General features: G+C 42.7%; 2 protein-coding genes across 2 annotated transcripts in view; both read right to left on the bottom strand.

Annotated features, from left to right (window-relative positions):
* Nucleotides 1-348: 348 nt before the first annotated feature.
* slc2a2 (solute carrier family 2 member 2) lies at nt 349-8,278 on the bottom strand (the record flags this gene model as incomplete). The annotated part of the gene is made up of 12 exons (XM_083632826.1): nt 349-552; nt 675-878; nt 1,347-1,448; nt 1,726-1,830; nt 2,167-2,247; nt 2,967-3,073; nt 3,413-3,575; nt 3,871-3,986; nt 5,510-5,634; nt 5,873-6,069; nt 7,281-7,376; nt 8,264-8,278. The coding sequence occupies 12 exons, from the start codon at nt 8,276-8,278 to the stop codon at nt 349-351; spliced, it is 1,515 nt and encodes a 504-aa protein (XP_083488952.1).
* Nucleotides 8,279-9,030: 752 nt separating this feature from the next.
* LOC310773156 (TRAF2 and NCK-interacting protein kinase-like) overlaps nt 9,031-17,524 on the bottom strand; it is a 175,727-nt gene continuing 167,233 nt past the window's right edge. Inside the window, exons 33-34 of the mRNA XM_083633066.1 lie at nt 14,273-14,412; nt 9,031-11,467 (exon numbers count right to left, since the gene is read on the bottom strand). Coding sequence (XP_083489192.1) covers nt 11,384-11,467; nt 14,273-14,412 — 224 coding nt within the window. The 3' untranslated portion in view covers nt 9,031-11,383. The remainder of the gene's footprint in view (nt 11,468-14,272; nt 14,413-17,524) is intronic.

The following is a 17,524-nucleotide window of genomic DNA, read 5'->3' as shown; positions in this document are numbered from 1 at the left end:
AGCGCACGGAGCGTGCGAGATGCCTAGTATCCTAAAACTGAACTGTAAACAGTTTTGCAGACATTCAGTTTGACAGTTATTGTGTTAAGTTGGGAACCAGTGACTGTACATCACTTTGGGATAATATGTGTGACATCATGTGCGAAATAAATCTGCATTGTTTTTCGGCTAAGTACTCCTTTAACCTTCAATGGTCTTTGTTCAAGGTGGAATGTGTCCTCACCTCTTCAAAAGCTCCTAATGTTGAACTGAAACTGGCTGTCATAATTGTAATAATACAAACACACACACACGCACACACACACACACACACACACACACACACACACACACACACACACACACGTTTCAAGCATCCGTGGTTGTTTTGAGTTGCTCCAGTTCAGTATCGTCTTTGGGACTCAGTGGCAACTTTTTCCTCCCCTTCTGGAAGACAGCAGCGATCTCCTCAAAGGTTTTGCCCTTGGTCTCAGGGACCCGAAGGTAAGTAAACACTGTGAAGGCCAAAAGCAACCCAGCAAACAGGATGAACACATAGCTCCCCAACCAATCCTGGGAAAAAGAAAGAAAACACTGCAGGTCAGGACAGACATTGTGTGTGTTTTTGTGTGTGTCTGTGTGTACATGGGCTTGCACAAGCTTACTGTACATGTATGTGTGTCCTTCCTCCCTACCTCTATGTATGGGAAGGTCATGCCTATGATGAAGTTGCTGGTCCAGTTGCAGCAGCCAGCTAAAGCGATGGCCGCCGGCCGAGGTCCCTGGCTGAACAGCTCAGCCACGATGAACCACGGAATAGGACCAGGGCCGATCTCAAAGAAAGACACGAACAGGAAGATCGCCGACATGCTGACGTAGCTCATCCATGTGTACTCATTCTGGAGGGAAGAGTCAAGAGACACAATCTCCTATCAGGATGGTTTCCTATCAGGATGGTTTCCTATCAGGATGGTTTCCTGGATGCTTAAAATCAGCATCATGCATCAATGCTATTTGTTCTTATCCCCCTGTAGTTGAACATGGAATTGTTTCAGATGTTTAAATTGCAGGATATCAATGGCTGACTCTTGTAGTGATAGTGGATCATGAGTTATTCATTATAATTATTTATAAAAAAATCAAATAAAGTGACATACAGTCAGGCCCGGATTAATACAGTGTGTGGCCCTGGGTGACCACACTTGAAGTGCCCGCCTCCTTCCAATTTACACGTAAAAAAAGAAAAAATTACTATGGCAATAAAGACCACAGATTTGCATGAACTGGTGCATTCCTATTAGTGGGGGGATGTTCCGGTTTATTGGTTGACAGACATTGGAGACAGTGGCTGTGAAGGCTGACTGTACCTGAAGTTTGAGGCCCACTGTCATGGCGATGGCACAGCAGCACATCCCTGCCTGACCAGCCAGGACCAGAGTACGCCTTCCAGCCTTGTCCACCAGAGCAACCTGGAACACACAGTTCATCTGTAAGCCCGTGTGTAAGGCCGTGTGTGTGTGTGTCGTGTGTGTGTGTGTGTGTGTGTGTGTGTGTGTGTGTGTGTGTGTGTGTGTGTGTGTCTGCGTGTCTGTGTGTCTGTGTGTGTGTGTGTGTGCGTGTGTGTGTGTGTGTGTGTGTGTGTATACTTTTGTGGTGTGTAAATGTGTGTTTATGTGTCTGTGTTTGTGTGTGCATCTGATTGTGCATGTCTGATTGTATCTGGGGCATGTGTGTGTAGCTACTCACAGACACCAGAGTGAAGATGGTGTTGATGACTCCTACTCCTATGGTGGCATACACTGGTTGACTGACACCAGCCCGGGTGAAGATAGCCGTGGAGTAATAAAAGATCTTAGGGACCAAAACAAACATTGATTTTGAGAAGTTGCCATTAACACACAAACTAATGTGCTCTGCTTATAAAGTGATAGATAGTCAAATTCCCTATGGCTGATTACATTTTGTGATTCTTGACAGCAAAGTGAATACAGCTGTACAGCTGCAGAGCAACACAAACCTCAGTTGCTCATAAAAACACTCATCAGTTGTCTTTTAGTCTTGCTAATGTGCACTTATTCTCTGAGCATCATCTTAGCTGTATGTCATCTTATCCTGCCATAAAACATCTGGATTTGAACTGAATTGAAAGCAACTGAATGAGAGATAGAAAACACAATTGACACTCACAGCATTGATGCCAGATAATTGCTGGGAGAGGTGCATCATGAGCGCCACAAACAACTGCTGTCTGTAGACAGAGGAGCGGATCTAGGAGATAAGACAAACCCAATGTAGGCTACAGTAAAGTGGATATTGTGGAACAGGGCAAAAACTCACAGCTAGCATGTACTTGCGATGATGATGATGATGATGATGATGATGATGTGTGTGTGTGTGTGTGTGTGTGTGTGTGTGTGTGTGTGTGTGTGTGTGTGTGTGTGTGTGTGTGTGTGTGTGTGTGAATGTATTCTCTCTCCCCTATCTTTCCTGTCACTCAGCTTTTACAAACCCCTTGGCTAACACACAGATACCCTCTAAGCTACAGCTACTATAGTCATTATTACCTAATTAAGTAATGATTAAAGATGTTATAATATGATTATTACTGATTAACTTGGCCCATTGACAGGGTGCCTCTGCCCACCCCGAGGAGGAATGCTACCCTAAGCTGCATGGGTAAAGATTGCTCAGCACCAGAGCAATTCTAGTGTAATTGCAGTGTTCTGGTGGCTCAGGCAAAAGTATTTATTCCAAAGTAAGATATCCATCATTAAAGAAATAGAAAAAAGTGACGCCTACAAAATGATTGCTTGGATTAAAATAAGCATATATGGATTATATTTTAAGTTTGAAGTTACCCAAATGTTTCTGCTACAATCAGTTGCATGCTTGAATATTGAATATTAAGCAATGTAACACTGGACAATCATCACATTTGCATTTGAATATCTGACCCTCTATGATAGGGTCCTACCATAGGGACCTACCAAAGAAAGGATGGAGATCTTGTCCTCCTTCTCCGCCTCCTCCTTCTCTCTCCTCATCTCTTCCAGATCAGGAGTGGGGTCGTACTCCCCCTTCAGGCGACACAGACCTGCACAGCAAAACACAGGGGGGTGGAGGATAGGACGCAGAGTGTGTGTGTGAGAGAGAGAGAGAGAGAGAGAGAGAGAGTGTGTGTGTGTGTGTGTGTGTGTGTGTGTGTGTGTGTTGTGTGTGTGTGTGTGTGTGTGTGTGTGTGTGTGTGTGTGTGTGTGTGTGTGTGTGTGTGTGTGTGTGTGTGTGTGTGTGTGTGTGTGTGTGTGTATAAACTCATGTGTGCTAGAGACAGTGTAGGAGACTGTGTGTGTGTGTGTGTGTGTGTGTGTGTGTGTGTGTGTGTGTGTGTGTGTGTGTGTGTGTGTGTGTGTGTGTGTGTGTGTGTGTGTGTTACTCTTGCGGGCGGCCTGCTCCTGGCCCAGTTTGATGTAGAGGTATCGCGGGCTCTCAGGACACAGGGGCAGCAGCAGGGACTGTAACACCGCTGGAGCCCCAGACAAACCCAGCAACAAGGGCCACATATCGTCATTACCAAGCAGGAAGTCCAAGCCTATCACCTGCACACACAGAGAACAGCATGTTGCATGGTGCCCTCAGAAGGGCTAAATGTATATTTGAAACCAATAAAAACATCTCTCTTTTTTTTACAGTCCCGTGGCCCCTCCTATCAAATAAAACTGCCTATTTCCCTCACTCATATTCCATTGGTTTAAGCTTTTGATTGCGGGTCCTCATTGCATTATATCAATGTATAGATGCTGCTGTTTTGAATGATATTTAGATAAGATACATGTCACATCCATCTGTGTGCGTGCGTGCATGTGTGCGTGCGTGTTTGGGTGTGCACCTCACCTGGCTGACTAGGATGCCAATGACTATAGCCAGCTGGTGTAATGTACCCAGAGCCCCTCTGTACGCCTTGGGAGCAATCTCTCCAATGTACATAGGCACCAGGCCCGAGGTCAGTCCTGAAACACACACACAGACACAGCATGGGCTAGCTGACTCTAAAGGCTAATGTCCACCAGCTCCGGAACCAGGGGCGTTTCTACGGGTGGGCCTGGGTAGGCACAGGCCCACCCACTTCTTGCCCTGACCCACCCAAAAAAAAAAGAAGAAAAAAAAAAAGTTTGTTTTCTAGAGGCAAACTTGCTGCTGCCTTGCTAGCTAATGGTTTTGTAGGTTAAAAACGCAGGGCACATCATCTCCAGAGTCTAATGCATGACGACTTCATGACATCTAGGAATTTTGCACGCTTTGCGCGCAAAATTTCGTCATGCAATTGCCCCACCAATTTTATCCAGGCCCACCCAATTTTATCCAGGCCCACCCATAATTGAATTTCTGCCTACGCCCCTGTCCGGAACAGATGCGGTACAGCTCCAGTACAGCTGCGAACAGACCCACACTCATGTCTACTCTGTCAGACACATGTGGGTTCCGACAAAAATAGAACAGGTGCGTCATCTTTCTGTACTGCATGCATTGCCCATCTATTAACATAGGCGAGAGTCGATCTGGCAGTTTTACCGGATCTGCAACACAGCAGTAACACATCTGGTGTACATTGCCTGTTAGTGTACATTCAGCATGCAAAACAGGCCCTGCTCTGTCAGTGAGAAACACGGCACAGGTGAGAGTTATGACCCCCTTATTGCACAGGTGAGAGTTATGACCCCCTTATTGCTAGGCTAACTGGGGTTGTGCAAAAGTGGGTGCAGCTTAATATTAGGGAAGCACTCCTATTTTGTACACTTTATAATACACACACTATAATTGTATGACTGTAACCAACGTCTCTGCACACCTATGTGTGTTTACCTTTAGAGCAGTGATACTAACCCTAACCCGAGGCTCTAGAGCCACATGCAGCTCCTTTATGGGTAATTGTGGCTCTTTTAAGTCCTACTTAAAATAAATAAATAAAAAATCTAATAAAATAATGGGAGGAAAGGGACTTTTTTTGGATTGTGGCTTTTGCAAAGCTTTTGTTTGTCAGTGTGGCTCCTGAGTAGTGCAAGGTTGAGTACCACTGCTTTAGAGTATAATAGTATCGCTATGTGCACACATAATTTTATATCATCTAAAAAACAAAATCAAAATATTTGTTGTACATATATTTGATTTTATACTCTACTACAGATTTTCATTTTAAAGTTAATAAGCCTTCTGCAACTTGTAGAAGGCATACATGTGTGTATGGGAAGTTATTTTACGTTGTGTTTTATAAAGCCATAATAGTGTCTCTACATCAAGGGCAGTTTGTCTCATAGTGCATCCCATGTACATTATGATTACAATGTTCAATGATATGAACAGGGTCCAAAATTAACACCAGCCACCAAAAGCTGGTAAATTATGCAAGTGCCTGGAATATTCGCTTCACTCATCAGCCACCATTCACTAGTCATTTGGCTGGTGAACAAAAAAGCTAAGTTTGGACCCTGGATGTGAATATGAACTGAGGGTATTAACATGTGTTTTACTGTACCACAGTAGAAGCCCATGACAGCGCGGCCTGAGATGACCATGAGGTGAGGTTTCCACATCTTACACAACCCCATCAGCAGTCCAGCAGCTATAGCCAGGACGTTGACCACTAACATCCCCTTCACCCTGCAGGGAGGGAGGGAGGGAGAGACAGATGACAGAGGGAGATAGAGGCACATGATGGATCAGGGCATTTATCGCTCTGACACCGTGGCAGCAGGGGCGGAGCTACACTGTGGCAGTAGGGGCGGAGCTACACCGTGGCAGTATTGCATATTGATCATTTATAGCTCTGACACCCCTAGTGGCAGTATTGCATATTGATCCTAAAAAGATGGCTTCTCACTTCTTGTTTCTTCCTCACCTCCCTCTCAGGTCTCCCACAAATCCCACCAGGAAGGAGGAGAACACGCCGCCGATGGAGAAGATTGCCACCGACAACGACCAATACATGACCACGGCAGGGTGTGCACCCGCCTCCTCCTCTGTGCTGTTCTCTGATAGGACGGCAGCCTTGTCTGACCACACCCCCAGTGATCGCCCATAGTGCCTTTCAATGACCTATGTATGACATGGGGATGTTTGTTGATTTTTGTGACTGTGTGCAGAGACAGAGACATGAAAAGACACACACACACACACACACACACACACACACACACACACACACACACACACACACACACACACACACACACACACACACACACACACACACACACACACACAGAATGTGCACACACATGCATGCACATCATGGATTCTGTGGGAATCTCTTTTACAAATGGCTTGTGTATTTATGATTAATTATCCATACATTTTGCTGTAAAACAGGTAACACTTTGCATCTTTTTAGATGATCATTGACATTGACAAAATGTATATACTTCAATTGTAGAACAATGGAAATATGTTTAACTAACAGTAAATTTGATCTTTGGTATATATTATCTAATATTGATTGCTGGGAGTCTGTGATCCTCCTGCCCCTAATTGAAAGGCTAATTGGGAACAAGTCTTCATTGTTTCCTATTTGATATACAGTACCATGCATTTACAGTAACTAGATTAATGATTACAGTAATTATATATTAGGCAGCAAACATTCTCTGTCGTGGATTGTAATGAATTAAGTCCATTGTCTACCTGAACTAAACTCATTTCAACGCAATATTCAGATTCAGATTTATTTTTGGCGGTACATATGCACAAATAATTTAGCTTGGTGTGCAAATAGGAGACGAACAAAAGCAGCAAAAAGTAAAGTGGCATCCAGTGCAATATACAGACACTACACTAGCAATAGACAGTGGGCAAAAAGCATAAGCAATGCTATAGTAGTCAGAACACTGAAACACTGAAAATATGAATGTATATAAAATATAAAAATTTACAAAATGATAAATGAAAGGGAATGAAAGATCATATACTGTATATAAATGTGTGTGTGTGTGTGTGTGTGTGTGTGTGTGTGTGTGTGTGTGTGTGTGTGTGTGTGTGTGTGTGTGTGTGTGTGTGTGTGTGTGTGTGTGTGTGTGTGTGAGTGTCTGCAGAAAGTCGAGGGGAGTATTTATGAGTTTGACTGCCATAGGAAAAACTGTTGTGATGGAGTGAGGTTTTGGTCTTGATAGGCCACACCCTTTTGCTACTGTAGGGGAGACTCAAAAAAATGTGTTGGACAGACTCATGCGACTAATAAGAAGCGCCTACCTTCTGAGGTGGACCAATAAGAAGCACCTACCTTCTGAGGTGGACCAATAAGAAGCGCCTACCTTCTGGGGTGCGTTGATGACTCCCAAACTGTAACCATACTGCAGGGACCCCAGAGCTGCCGTGCACACAGCCAGGGCCAGAGTACCTGTTAGCTGCTGCCAGAGGGAAGGCTAATCAATATGATGAAGACACACATGAACGCATGGACACACACGCACACGCACGCACGCACGCACACACACACACACACACACACACACACACACACACACACACACACACACACACACACACACACACACACACACACACACACACACACACACACACACACACCAGCAAGCACATAAGTGAGCAAACATTCACACAAATGTACACACAATGTACACACAGTAGTTAGTTATTTTATTGACACAAAAAGATAAAACATTTTGTGTCCAATCAATATACAAAAACACAAAAATACAGACAAATACAGACACAAACACAGATGCATGTAGAGATGTGCGGGCTCACACAGACACATGCACGCACGCACGCACACACACAGGTTCTGCAGTGCTAGAAATTCATACTGTATGTCAAAGAAACACAATATTATTACAATCTGACAATTCCTGTCAGAAAAAATGTCATCTATACTAATGGACGGACTCCCACAGTCAAGTGAGTTTCATCACTGCTTTGTACATTATTTCTGACAACCTTATTACATAAAAAATAATTTAATTTGACTTGTATTTGATTTGAGTGAATCAAAATGTATGACATTTATTACCTTAAATGCAAACATAAAAGAAATAAATCACTGTTTGTGAATAAAGAACCAAACCTTTCTGCATAAGAAGCTGTTCATTTCTCTGCAGTACAGTATGCAGCCCTCTGAGAGCATAAAGCCTCATGTCACAACATTGTTGTGCCAACATGTAAAACCCAAGAAAAACCATGTGGTTGCAAAAAGAGGACTCACATTGTTTTGTATGAAATTGGTCAAATATGTTCCTTGTTTTGTAAAGAATGTGTTTGTGAAGAATCGCCTTACCTTCCCTGACTCCATGATGGTCCAGAGTGTCAACCCTTGCTCAGCCGAAGGTAATGATCAATGAAAGCCAGTGTGATCAACATGCTGTGCCCACACTCTGATCTACACACACAGACACGGACATACCTGCTGACAGCACATTTTGTATGCATAAAACAGTTATTCTTTTCTTCCTTCTAACACAGACACACATTACTCCTGTGGGAAGGAATTAAAAACCATGAGAAAACTGACAGTGTAGAGTCTATTTGGGGTGGAAAGACTGGTTTCTGAATTTTCTCTGTGACGCTATATACTGATACATGGTAAATAATGATACATTTTAGTATGATATGGCATTGAATACTGTATATCTGGCCAATAGACCAATAACCATATTAATTAGGTACATGTTGCTGCTCAGATTGAAAGTGGTGTTCTTTGTGACATCTGGGCAGCACTTAACTCTGTCCCACACACACACACACACACACACACACACACACACACACACACACACACACACACACACACACACACACACACACACACACACACACACACACACACACACACACAATTAGGGTTAATGATATACTTCTGGGAGGGACAAAGTCTGAGGGTCGGTGATATCTCAGATGATGCAAAAATGCACGCTTGCAGAATAGACTCTCGCACGCACGCCCGCATGCACACACACACACACACACACGCACACACAAAATAGGTGTGACTCCAGCAAGAAAACTTAATGTTCTAGTTTAATTTATTTCTCTCTTACAGCATCTCTTTTACAAAACAAAGAAACCCCAAATCAGGACATTAGTAATGCTCTTTCAAAATAAAACAAATCAGGACATTAGTAATGCTCTTTCAAAATAAAACAAAACAAATAATAAAGAATACAGTGGTTCCATCTTTGAAAGGAGAGTCCTCAGTGTAATGACCGTCAGCCTTTCCAATAGGAAGGCTGAACGCCATGATGGACAAATATAGGGATACCTCCCCTTATACACACATGAACACAAAAACAATCTTGCTTGTTGCACATACACACAGACACATGCACGCACACACACAGGGAAGACATGGTTTCTTCAGCTCAGCTCGTTATTGCTAAAACGTTAGCCTGCTCCCCCTAACAGAGACTAGATCAGTAAACCTAACGCACAGTACAGCTGCACAGAAACACCTAACGATGCACGTGTGAAACGATCACTGCGGCGGCCTTGGCAATGCTACAGAAAAATGCCTTACTTTTAATCCGTTAATAGAAAGAGAAATAAAGGAAAGCCTCAATTCACATGGTCATTGTGTCATTGGAGAGGATGATCTTAACTCTGTATCCACCAGAGCAAAAGACAGATCTGCATCACATGGCTCTCGAACATGGAATGAGGCGCCATTATGCAAGGACTGGCCTGCCCTTAATACAGTGTTACAAACTTAATACAGTATGCATTAATGATAGATCAGTACTAAATAACACATTAAAAAAGAAATGGCAACGTTTTATCATAACATATTCGATTACTCCTTTCAAAGAATAAATCAAGTTAACTTGGCTTAAAGTCATTAATGTACATCTCCATTGCAGAGAGACATATCGTCAATGTGTTCAAATTAAATCATAACACATGGAAAATGTAATGCATATAATAATATTAATTATAAATGACAGGAATAACCTGTGGGCCTCTGTTTGGGTTTTGCTTACATCATGCTAGGCACCGTACAAACAGTTAGGAGCCAAAATCAGAAGAATCCATCAGGGAGGAGCATCAATAGGACACGTAGAGAGAGCTTTGAACAATGAGGGCTTTTTCATGCACAGAGTATTCTGGATACCTATCCTTGTTCAGGTTGTATTCAGGATAAGCTGTTTCAATGCATCTTCATATCCCATACTAACAATATCCCTGTATTCATGAATAAACAGAATATTCAGAGTATTTCCATTTTAACCAAATGGAAACACTGCAACAATCAAAAGATACTTTGATTGGCTTTGTGATAACGTTTGGTGTTTAGATCCACCGACTCATAAACAGTATCTATAGGATAATATCCGAATAACAAATCTGCATGTAAACGCACCCAATGTTGCATTTATCGCGTTAAGTCTAGTTCACACACAGAAAGAGATTTGCTCAGTTCATTTTCTTTCATGTCAACGTCCCATTGTGATTCCTACTTGATTTAAACGGGACTCTTGGAGTGAATCACCTGTCATTTCAATATCGAGTCATAAACACACATGCACTCACTCACTCACGCACGCACGCACTCACTCACTCACATAATATCCTGATTCAGAAACACAGATGTGCTGTACATTTCGTCAAGCTTCGGAAACCGACTGACTCCAAACTGTTACACAGGGTAAAAATAACAGAATTAAAACCCACATAGCTAATGAACAGAACGATGCTCTCATTGTTCATTTAATATTACAGTATATCTGATGCAGCACCTTCGGAGTTTAAAGACTTAAGAGTGAAGACAGGGAGACTGAGGTCGGACGACGTGGGCAGGGGGGAGGAGAAGAGGAGAGGGGGAACGAGGACAAAAGACAGGAAGACAGGATGGAGCGGTGATATTTCATTTTTAAAGGGACACGGGCGGCCATCTTTGCATACCGTTACCGTGAGACCGCCTATGACAGCAGAGGGGAGGGGAGAGACAGAGGGAGGCGGGGGGTATAGCGTACTTCTACAGTGGTTCTACAGTTGTTGAACCCTTGAATGCACTGGTCCTTCTGGAGAGAAAGGAGGCAGAGACAGACAAAGTGGGAGACAGAGATACAGACAGAAAGACAGACAGACAGAGGAAGAGAGTATTTGGAAAGCCAGTGGCACCCAGTTTGCAGTTGAGTTAGCGATGGCTTCTGCATGACCCAACAGTATCCAGGGCAACATGTCTCTTCGTTTAGATCAGGTCTTTGTTGTTGTGTTGTTTTTTCACTACAATATCTTTGACATTTTCTACAGCGTTTTTAGTCTCTCCAGTGTCAAGAGTTCACGTCCGGGCCTCCCAGTCCGGCAGTTCGTTTGATTGGTGCGAGATGAACCTCGGGCTGAGATGGGATCACCGGGGCCAGCCAATGGGAGAGCGAGGCAGAGCGGAAAGTGGGAGGAGCCATCACCAGTTCATCATAGAGTTCCTGTTGAGGGTCATGAAGAAGACCTGGCTGCTGCCACCCGAACGCACCGATGCAAAGAACACCTGGACGACAGAGAATGTGTTCATAGGCTTCAGTTCAAAATGCTACAAAATAAATTGTTACCTGATGTTCATTTCTCAATAAATGAGGAAAACAAAGGATAAAAGCTAAGTAAAAGTTAACAAAATCAATAATAGTCAGTTGTGGATTTTATTTTCATGCTATTATTCTGTAAAAGCAAGCATCACATTTTACAAAACGTGGATATCTCTGTTTGGAATCAAACTTTTAAATGTTTTAATATGCATTTTTCAGTGTGTTTTTGATAGGTACAGGTCAGTTTTAAGGAACGCTTTGTTCAGCATTTTCCACCGATCCGTCGTACCTATAAAAGCTGTCAAATGATAACCTATTTTTAGTTTTTATCTATATGGCTCTGGGCAAGAGTGCATTCCAATAGAGAGGCAAAGTGCCCGCCTACTGATACTGGGTTGCTCTGAACACTCTTTGACTCTTCCTCGAGCCTTACAACAAGCCCTCATGTTCGGTATGGTCATAGCAAAAAGGGTTATTCTGAGAGAGTGGAAATCAGTTTCCCCTCCTTGTTTCAAGAAGTGGTTAAATGACATGGTGTCCTGTCTATATCTTGAAGAAATTCGGGATACTCTGTCCAACACTCACCATAAGTTTCTCAGAATATGGGGACCATTTAATGAACATGTTAAAAATGAGAGGAGGAGTCAACCTGTGGCTTAATTTTGCTCTGTTTTGTACTGAAAGTTGAACTGCTGGGATTTAATCTGAACTTTCCTACCCGGTCTCTGGACTTTCCTCGACTCTGCATGGATTTTTGGTTCTGTGGACTGACTCATTCTCTGGTCTTCAACAAATCTGTGGACAAACTGGACTTTGCACTACTCTATGGACTGATATGCATATGAGCACTTTTTTGATATGGCAGTTGTCTTGTTGTTGTTTGTTTTTTTGTTTTCCTTGTCTTGTCTTCTGTCTGATTTTGTTGTGTTAAACTCAAAAATGCTATAAATAAAATACCGGTACATAAAAAAAAAAAAAGTGACCGCCTACTTCCTGCTTCAGCACTGTAGCAGAGATTTTCATCCGCCATTTATTTTCCCATACACATTTCGTAAAATGCGTATAAAGATAGTTTTACTGGTTTCAAACCAAACGGTACAGATATATTTCGAAACAGGAGCGATCAATAGTGGAAAAAGGAGCTTCTTGGTTTCTTTTTAGAGAAGAATTTAATTGACTGACTGAAGTGTTGGTACACAGGTAACCTGCACAGGTTTAATGCAGAAGTGTTGGTACACAGGTAACCTGCACAGGTTTACAATACAATGTACAACTTCAAAAAATAGGAGACACGGGCAAGAAAAACGCAACGCGTTTCAACCTCACTGGGTCTTCGTCAGGCTGTAGCACAGGAGAGAGGCTGTAGCACAGGAGAGAGGCTGTAGCACAGGAGAGATCGCATAACATTTCACTGGGACCAAAACGTTAAAAAAATGCGGGTTTAAAGAAAATATTTTGTCGATGTTGTTTTTTAAGTTTTGGTCCGAGTGAAATGTTCTATGGTCTCTCCCGATTATAGCGTTAGCTGAACCGTTTGGTTCGACGAAGTACAACTATTTTATAAGCATTTTATGAAATGTCTATGGGAAAATAAATGGCGGATGAAAATCTCTGGTACAGTGCTGAAGCAGGAAGTGACGTTCCACTTTGCCTCTCTATGAGTTCCATTCCCACCTTACTGCTGCTGTGTATGTGAATACATAGATACAAAGAGATACAAAGAGACATCTCCATTCACTCCAATGGACTCGTTTTTTACATTGCAAACTTTTGGCAAAAAGGAACTTTTGGGAAGTAAGGTTCTGGATTAAGGAGCGCTGTCGAGTTGCAGCAGAATGGACCATTTGGGATGTACTTTGAAAGGGTCAGACATTTAAATAATCTAGTTGTATATTATCAGCTTTATTTTATGCATTAAAACGTAGCAAGAGCCCCCTTCCTGGATCCACATTTTGGACCCCCGCTGAAGCCACTCTCTTACTAGATTGCTCTGGCCTACACGTGCTGCTTACATGTGTCTCCCTAGCGGTGCTACAATCTGGGAACCCAGAGTCTATTTTGGCAAGGAAATAGACTTTGGTACAGCGCGGATCATCGCCCAGGACTTCCACTTCTGCGCACTGGTCCCTTTTAAAAACATACATTGCATCGCTTTTATTTTGAAGGCTAAATGTCCAAATTCTGATATATTCACTAGCGTTCAGGACCAGAACTCTTCTATTCGCCAGTACAACAACAGAGCAACACTGCACGGAGGCGTAAGTCCCGGGCGGAAGATTTGCACTGTACAGGAAGCCTAAAAAAAGGTCCGGCTGTCCCAGAGTCTATTTCCATGCCAAAATAGACTGGGTTCCCAGATTGGCAGTGCTATAATCAAGATACAATTTTAGTGGAGTCTGAGTAAAAACCAAGACCAGAGCAAGTCAAGTCTCCATCAAGACCACAGGATTTCACTGGCAGAAATATTTTTTGATTGCATTCCAATATCAATATTGTCAATATTGAGAATATTGTGCACTCAGTCAATCAACTGAATCCACGGAGAGATCAGACAAGCTGGCAGACAGAAAGTCGAAACCAACTCAAGTCTGAGCCAAAATAACTCTGGACTCAAGACTCAGACCTGGCTCTAAAGTTGACTTACAGTAACTTGACTTAACTCAACTTGGAGACAGAACAATGCAAGATTTGAGGGAGAGCAAGGTTAAAAGTATGAAATAAGAACAAGAGAGGCTAAAAGAATAGAGTTGGAGGCCTGCAGTGTGTCTCACCTTGTCGTTGCGCTCACAGAGGAACTTGAGTCTCTGAGCTCTCTTGTGCATGAAGACTCCGTCCAGGTGGCCCGTCTCCACCGAGCGGATCTCTATGGCCTTCTCCCCCCAGCCCATGATCTGGTTAGAATGGATATAGGCTGGAAAAGAGGAAACGCCAAAGATGCCTCGTCAGTGGAGAAAAATAAACACATTTGCTTATTTGCTTCTTTTATCTAACTAATTAGTTCTAGTGAGAGCAAGGCTTTGATGGAGACAGCAGCAGCACATTAAGTACGAGAAAGAAAAAATTATAAATATATTTCCTAACAAGCAAAAGGGAGGAGATAGTTTCCTTTACTTCCTTCTAAAACTTGGATGGATTCATTAATAATGTGTTAATTTTTTGGGAGTCTTTACCATGCAATGACTCGGACCCATGGTAGCAGGTTCAACAATTGACTCTCTCATCACTAGGCTAACCTTTTTTTTGATCAAGGTCTTTTAATTTCAGTTTTTCACATTATATCGCAGGTCCAATGGAAACAAAACTCAAACACACCTCCCACCCCTCTAGGCTAACCTTGACACACAGATTGTGATGAAATATAAGAAACAATTGTATTTTAATCAAATATGAAAAGTTTCTTCGTGACTGATAGCACATAGAGGTCACGTGGAGGCTGGGTTTACCCAGGCTAAAGTATGATAGCATACAGGTATGTTGCAGAATCCCTAGTCGCATTGACACTTATGGTCTGAACTTTCTAGTAGTTTGTCAGTGTAATACAACTGGTGTCCACATGAGGGCAGTAAAGCACAATAAATTAAATTTACTGGTCTAGACCAGGGGTTCCCAACCTTTTTTGTGCCAAGGACCGGTAGATACATGGAAAAAAAAGTTGCGGACCGGTTGTCAATTTTAATGGTTTTAGTTACATATATATTTACTCACCAGGTGGCGACAAAGGGTAAATAACAGCCTTTTGTGTTGTACTGTATGTAGGCTATACAGTATTTATGTTTTTGTTTTAACTACAAACATAAATAAACGTCAACTTGAAACTATGTTTCAACTACCACACACAGGCTCGCGGCCCGGTACCAAATGCGTTGCGGCCCGGTGGTTGGGGACCACTGGTCTTAACAGTCAATGGTATAGCCCAGAGGTTTTCAAAATGGGAGGCACCAAACAGTTTCAGGGGAGGCTCAGTGAATGGAAGTGAAAAATATTACATAAGCTATTAGATTGATCAAAAGGAGATCACATTGGATAGTTCAGAGATACAGTAGTTTGGGGGGATTTTACACTTTCCCAGAGTCAGAAACAAATAATGCCTTGATGTAGCCTGAAGTATGTCAAACAGCAATATCAGACTATCTTGGCTCAATTGTTGAGTGTCTATGGGGTCAACTAAAATAATCATATAGCAATGGCATCCAGGAATTGAATGGAACTAAGCAAGTAAACTAAGAAGGGGGGGGGGCAGCTTTTTCCTAGCTTTGTCTAAGGGGAGGCCCACAGTCTCAGACTTTGAAAATCCCTGGTGTAGCCAAAGCAAGCAGCTTAGCATGCTGTCCATGAAGTTGCCCTGACTGTTCACAATGCTGAGGAAGGCCTTTGGCTGAAACATTCGTTGCTGCTGCCCGGTTTGAGGAACTATTAAAACCCGTGAAAGGACATTTGGAGTGCTGGCTTTTTCTCCATTTACTGTTCTGAGTTGTCCCCACAAATGGTTAAGGTTAGGAGGGGGTAAACTGGGCTGTCCTGAAGGGCAACTTGACCCTGAAGTCTCTCTGAACCTGTACCATCATTATTATCCCAGAGGGGTTCACGTGCTCGGTCGTGTGTGTGTGTGTGTGTGTGTGTGTGTGTGTGTGTGTGTGTGTGTGCGTGCGTGCGTGTGAGTGAGTGCATGTCAGTGTGAGTGTGTGTATCTGTCTGTCTGCAGCTAATCTACCAGACCAATCAGTCTATCATTTTCTGTGCACATACTGTATGCTCAACAACATTTTATTACACAGATATAATGGTTGCAAAGCTACTTACTGTGGCTTGCAAGTTAAGGACAGAATGTTTCGTAAGCAGTTGTGATGAAGAGCAGTCTTGATAAGTCTTGAGGCACCAGTCGTGTTTTAGCTGCAGTGTGCAGGCTAATTGGCTAACGGTAAGCTAGCGGCTAGCGTAGTGAGTGAGTGGACGAGTGAGAGTGAAGGAATGGTGGTGTGGCCAAAGCGTATTGAAGGCAAGAGTCGACATCTGGTGCTTTTGGGAAAAAAGTGCCTCCTTACGCCAATGGGACAACATGAGAATGTTAATCAGAACCATAACAGCCAATCAGAGGTAGTCTCCCTCTGTCCAAAATGGAGGATTTGCTGTGCGCTGATGTTGCAATGTAACCATGTATTAGCTGTATCACTTCTTATCAATGTAAGTTATTTGATGTGGCTGCCATTACGGTGGACTGAGCTGTGTTTATGGGCGCACAGCTGGGTGAGCAGTATAAAGTGTGAATGTCCATAGCTGTACAGGTATAATTATATTATGAGCCACATTTTGTGATGAAAATAAATTATGCAGTCCTTCGAGCAAAGACAAGTTCCTGAATTTTGTGTAGATACGCGTAGGCGGAGATCTGCACTCTATTCTAGTTTATAAACACTACAGAGAAACACTAAACGTTGTTGTTTGCTTATATGTATTCCATTCTCTCGCTCAGCTCTGGAGGGGTTTGAATGTAAAGAGGGGTTTGAATGTCATTAAACTTTAAATGAACCCGCATAAGGTCAGCTCTTTGAGGCTTATAGGCAATATCTCTATTGATCTGGATTGGAACACACACATACACAGGCACCAAAATGGCCACTAACACACCGCTGTGGTGATGTAACAAACATTTAACGTCAAGCATGCCATTTTTCTTTGAAATTTACGTCCTTGAATTGGCATTTTGTGTGCAAATTATGTGCTGTGCGAGTTTCCTGTCATGTGACATGAAACCCTTTCAAGTCAACGGAAAACACACGCATTGTTCTCAGGTTCTTTGTTTCCTAAAAAGTCCCCCAGTTCCCAGGTATCTTAAAGGAACAGCTCACCCTAAAATCCAAATGACATATTTTTCTTCTCACCTGTAGTGCTATTTATCCATCTATATCGTTTTGTGTTAGTTGCCTGAGTTTTGGAGATATCGGGCCTAGTGATGTTTGCCTTCTCTCCAATACAATGGAACTTGATGGCACTCGGCTTGTGGTGCTCAAAATGTCAAAAACATA

The sequence above is a fragment of the Poromitra crassiceps genome (genome assembly GCF_964638095.1).
Source record: "Poromitra crassiceps genome assembly, chromosome: 3".
Lineage (NCBI taxonomy): Eukaryota > Metazoa > Chordata > Actinopteri > Beryciformes > Melamphaidae > Poromitra > Poromitra crassiceps.
This window is presented reverse-complemented; position numbering and strand designations above follow the sequence as displayed.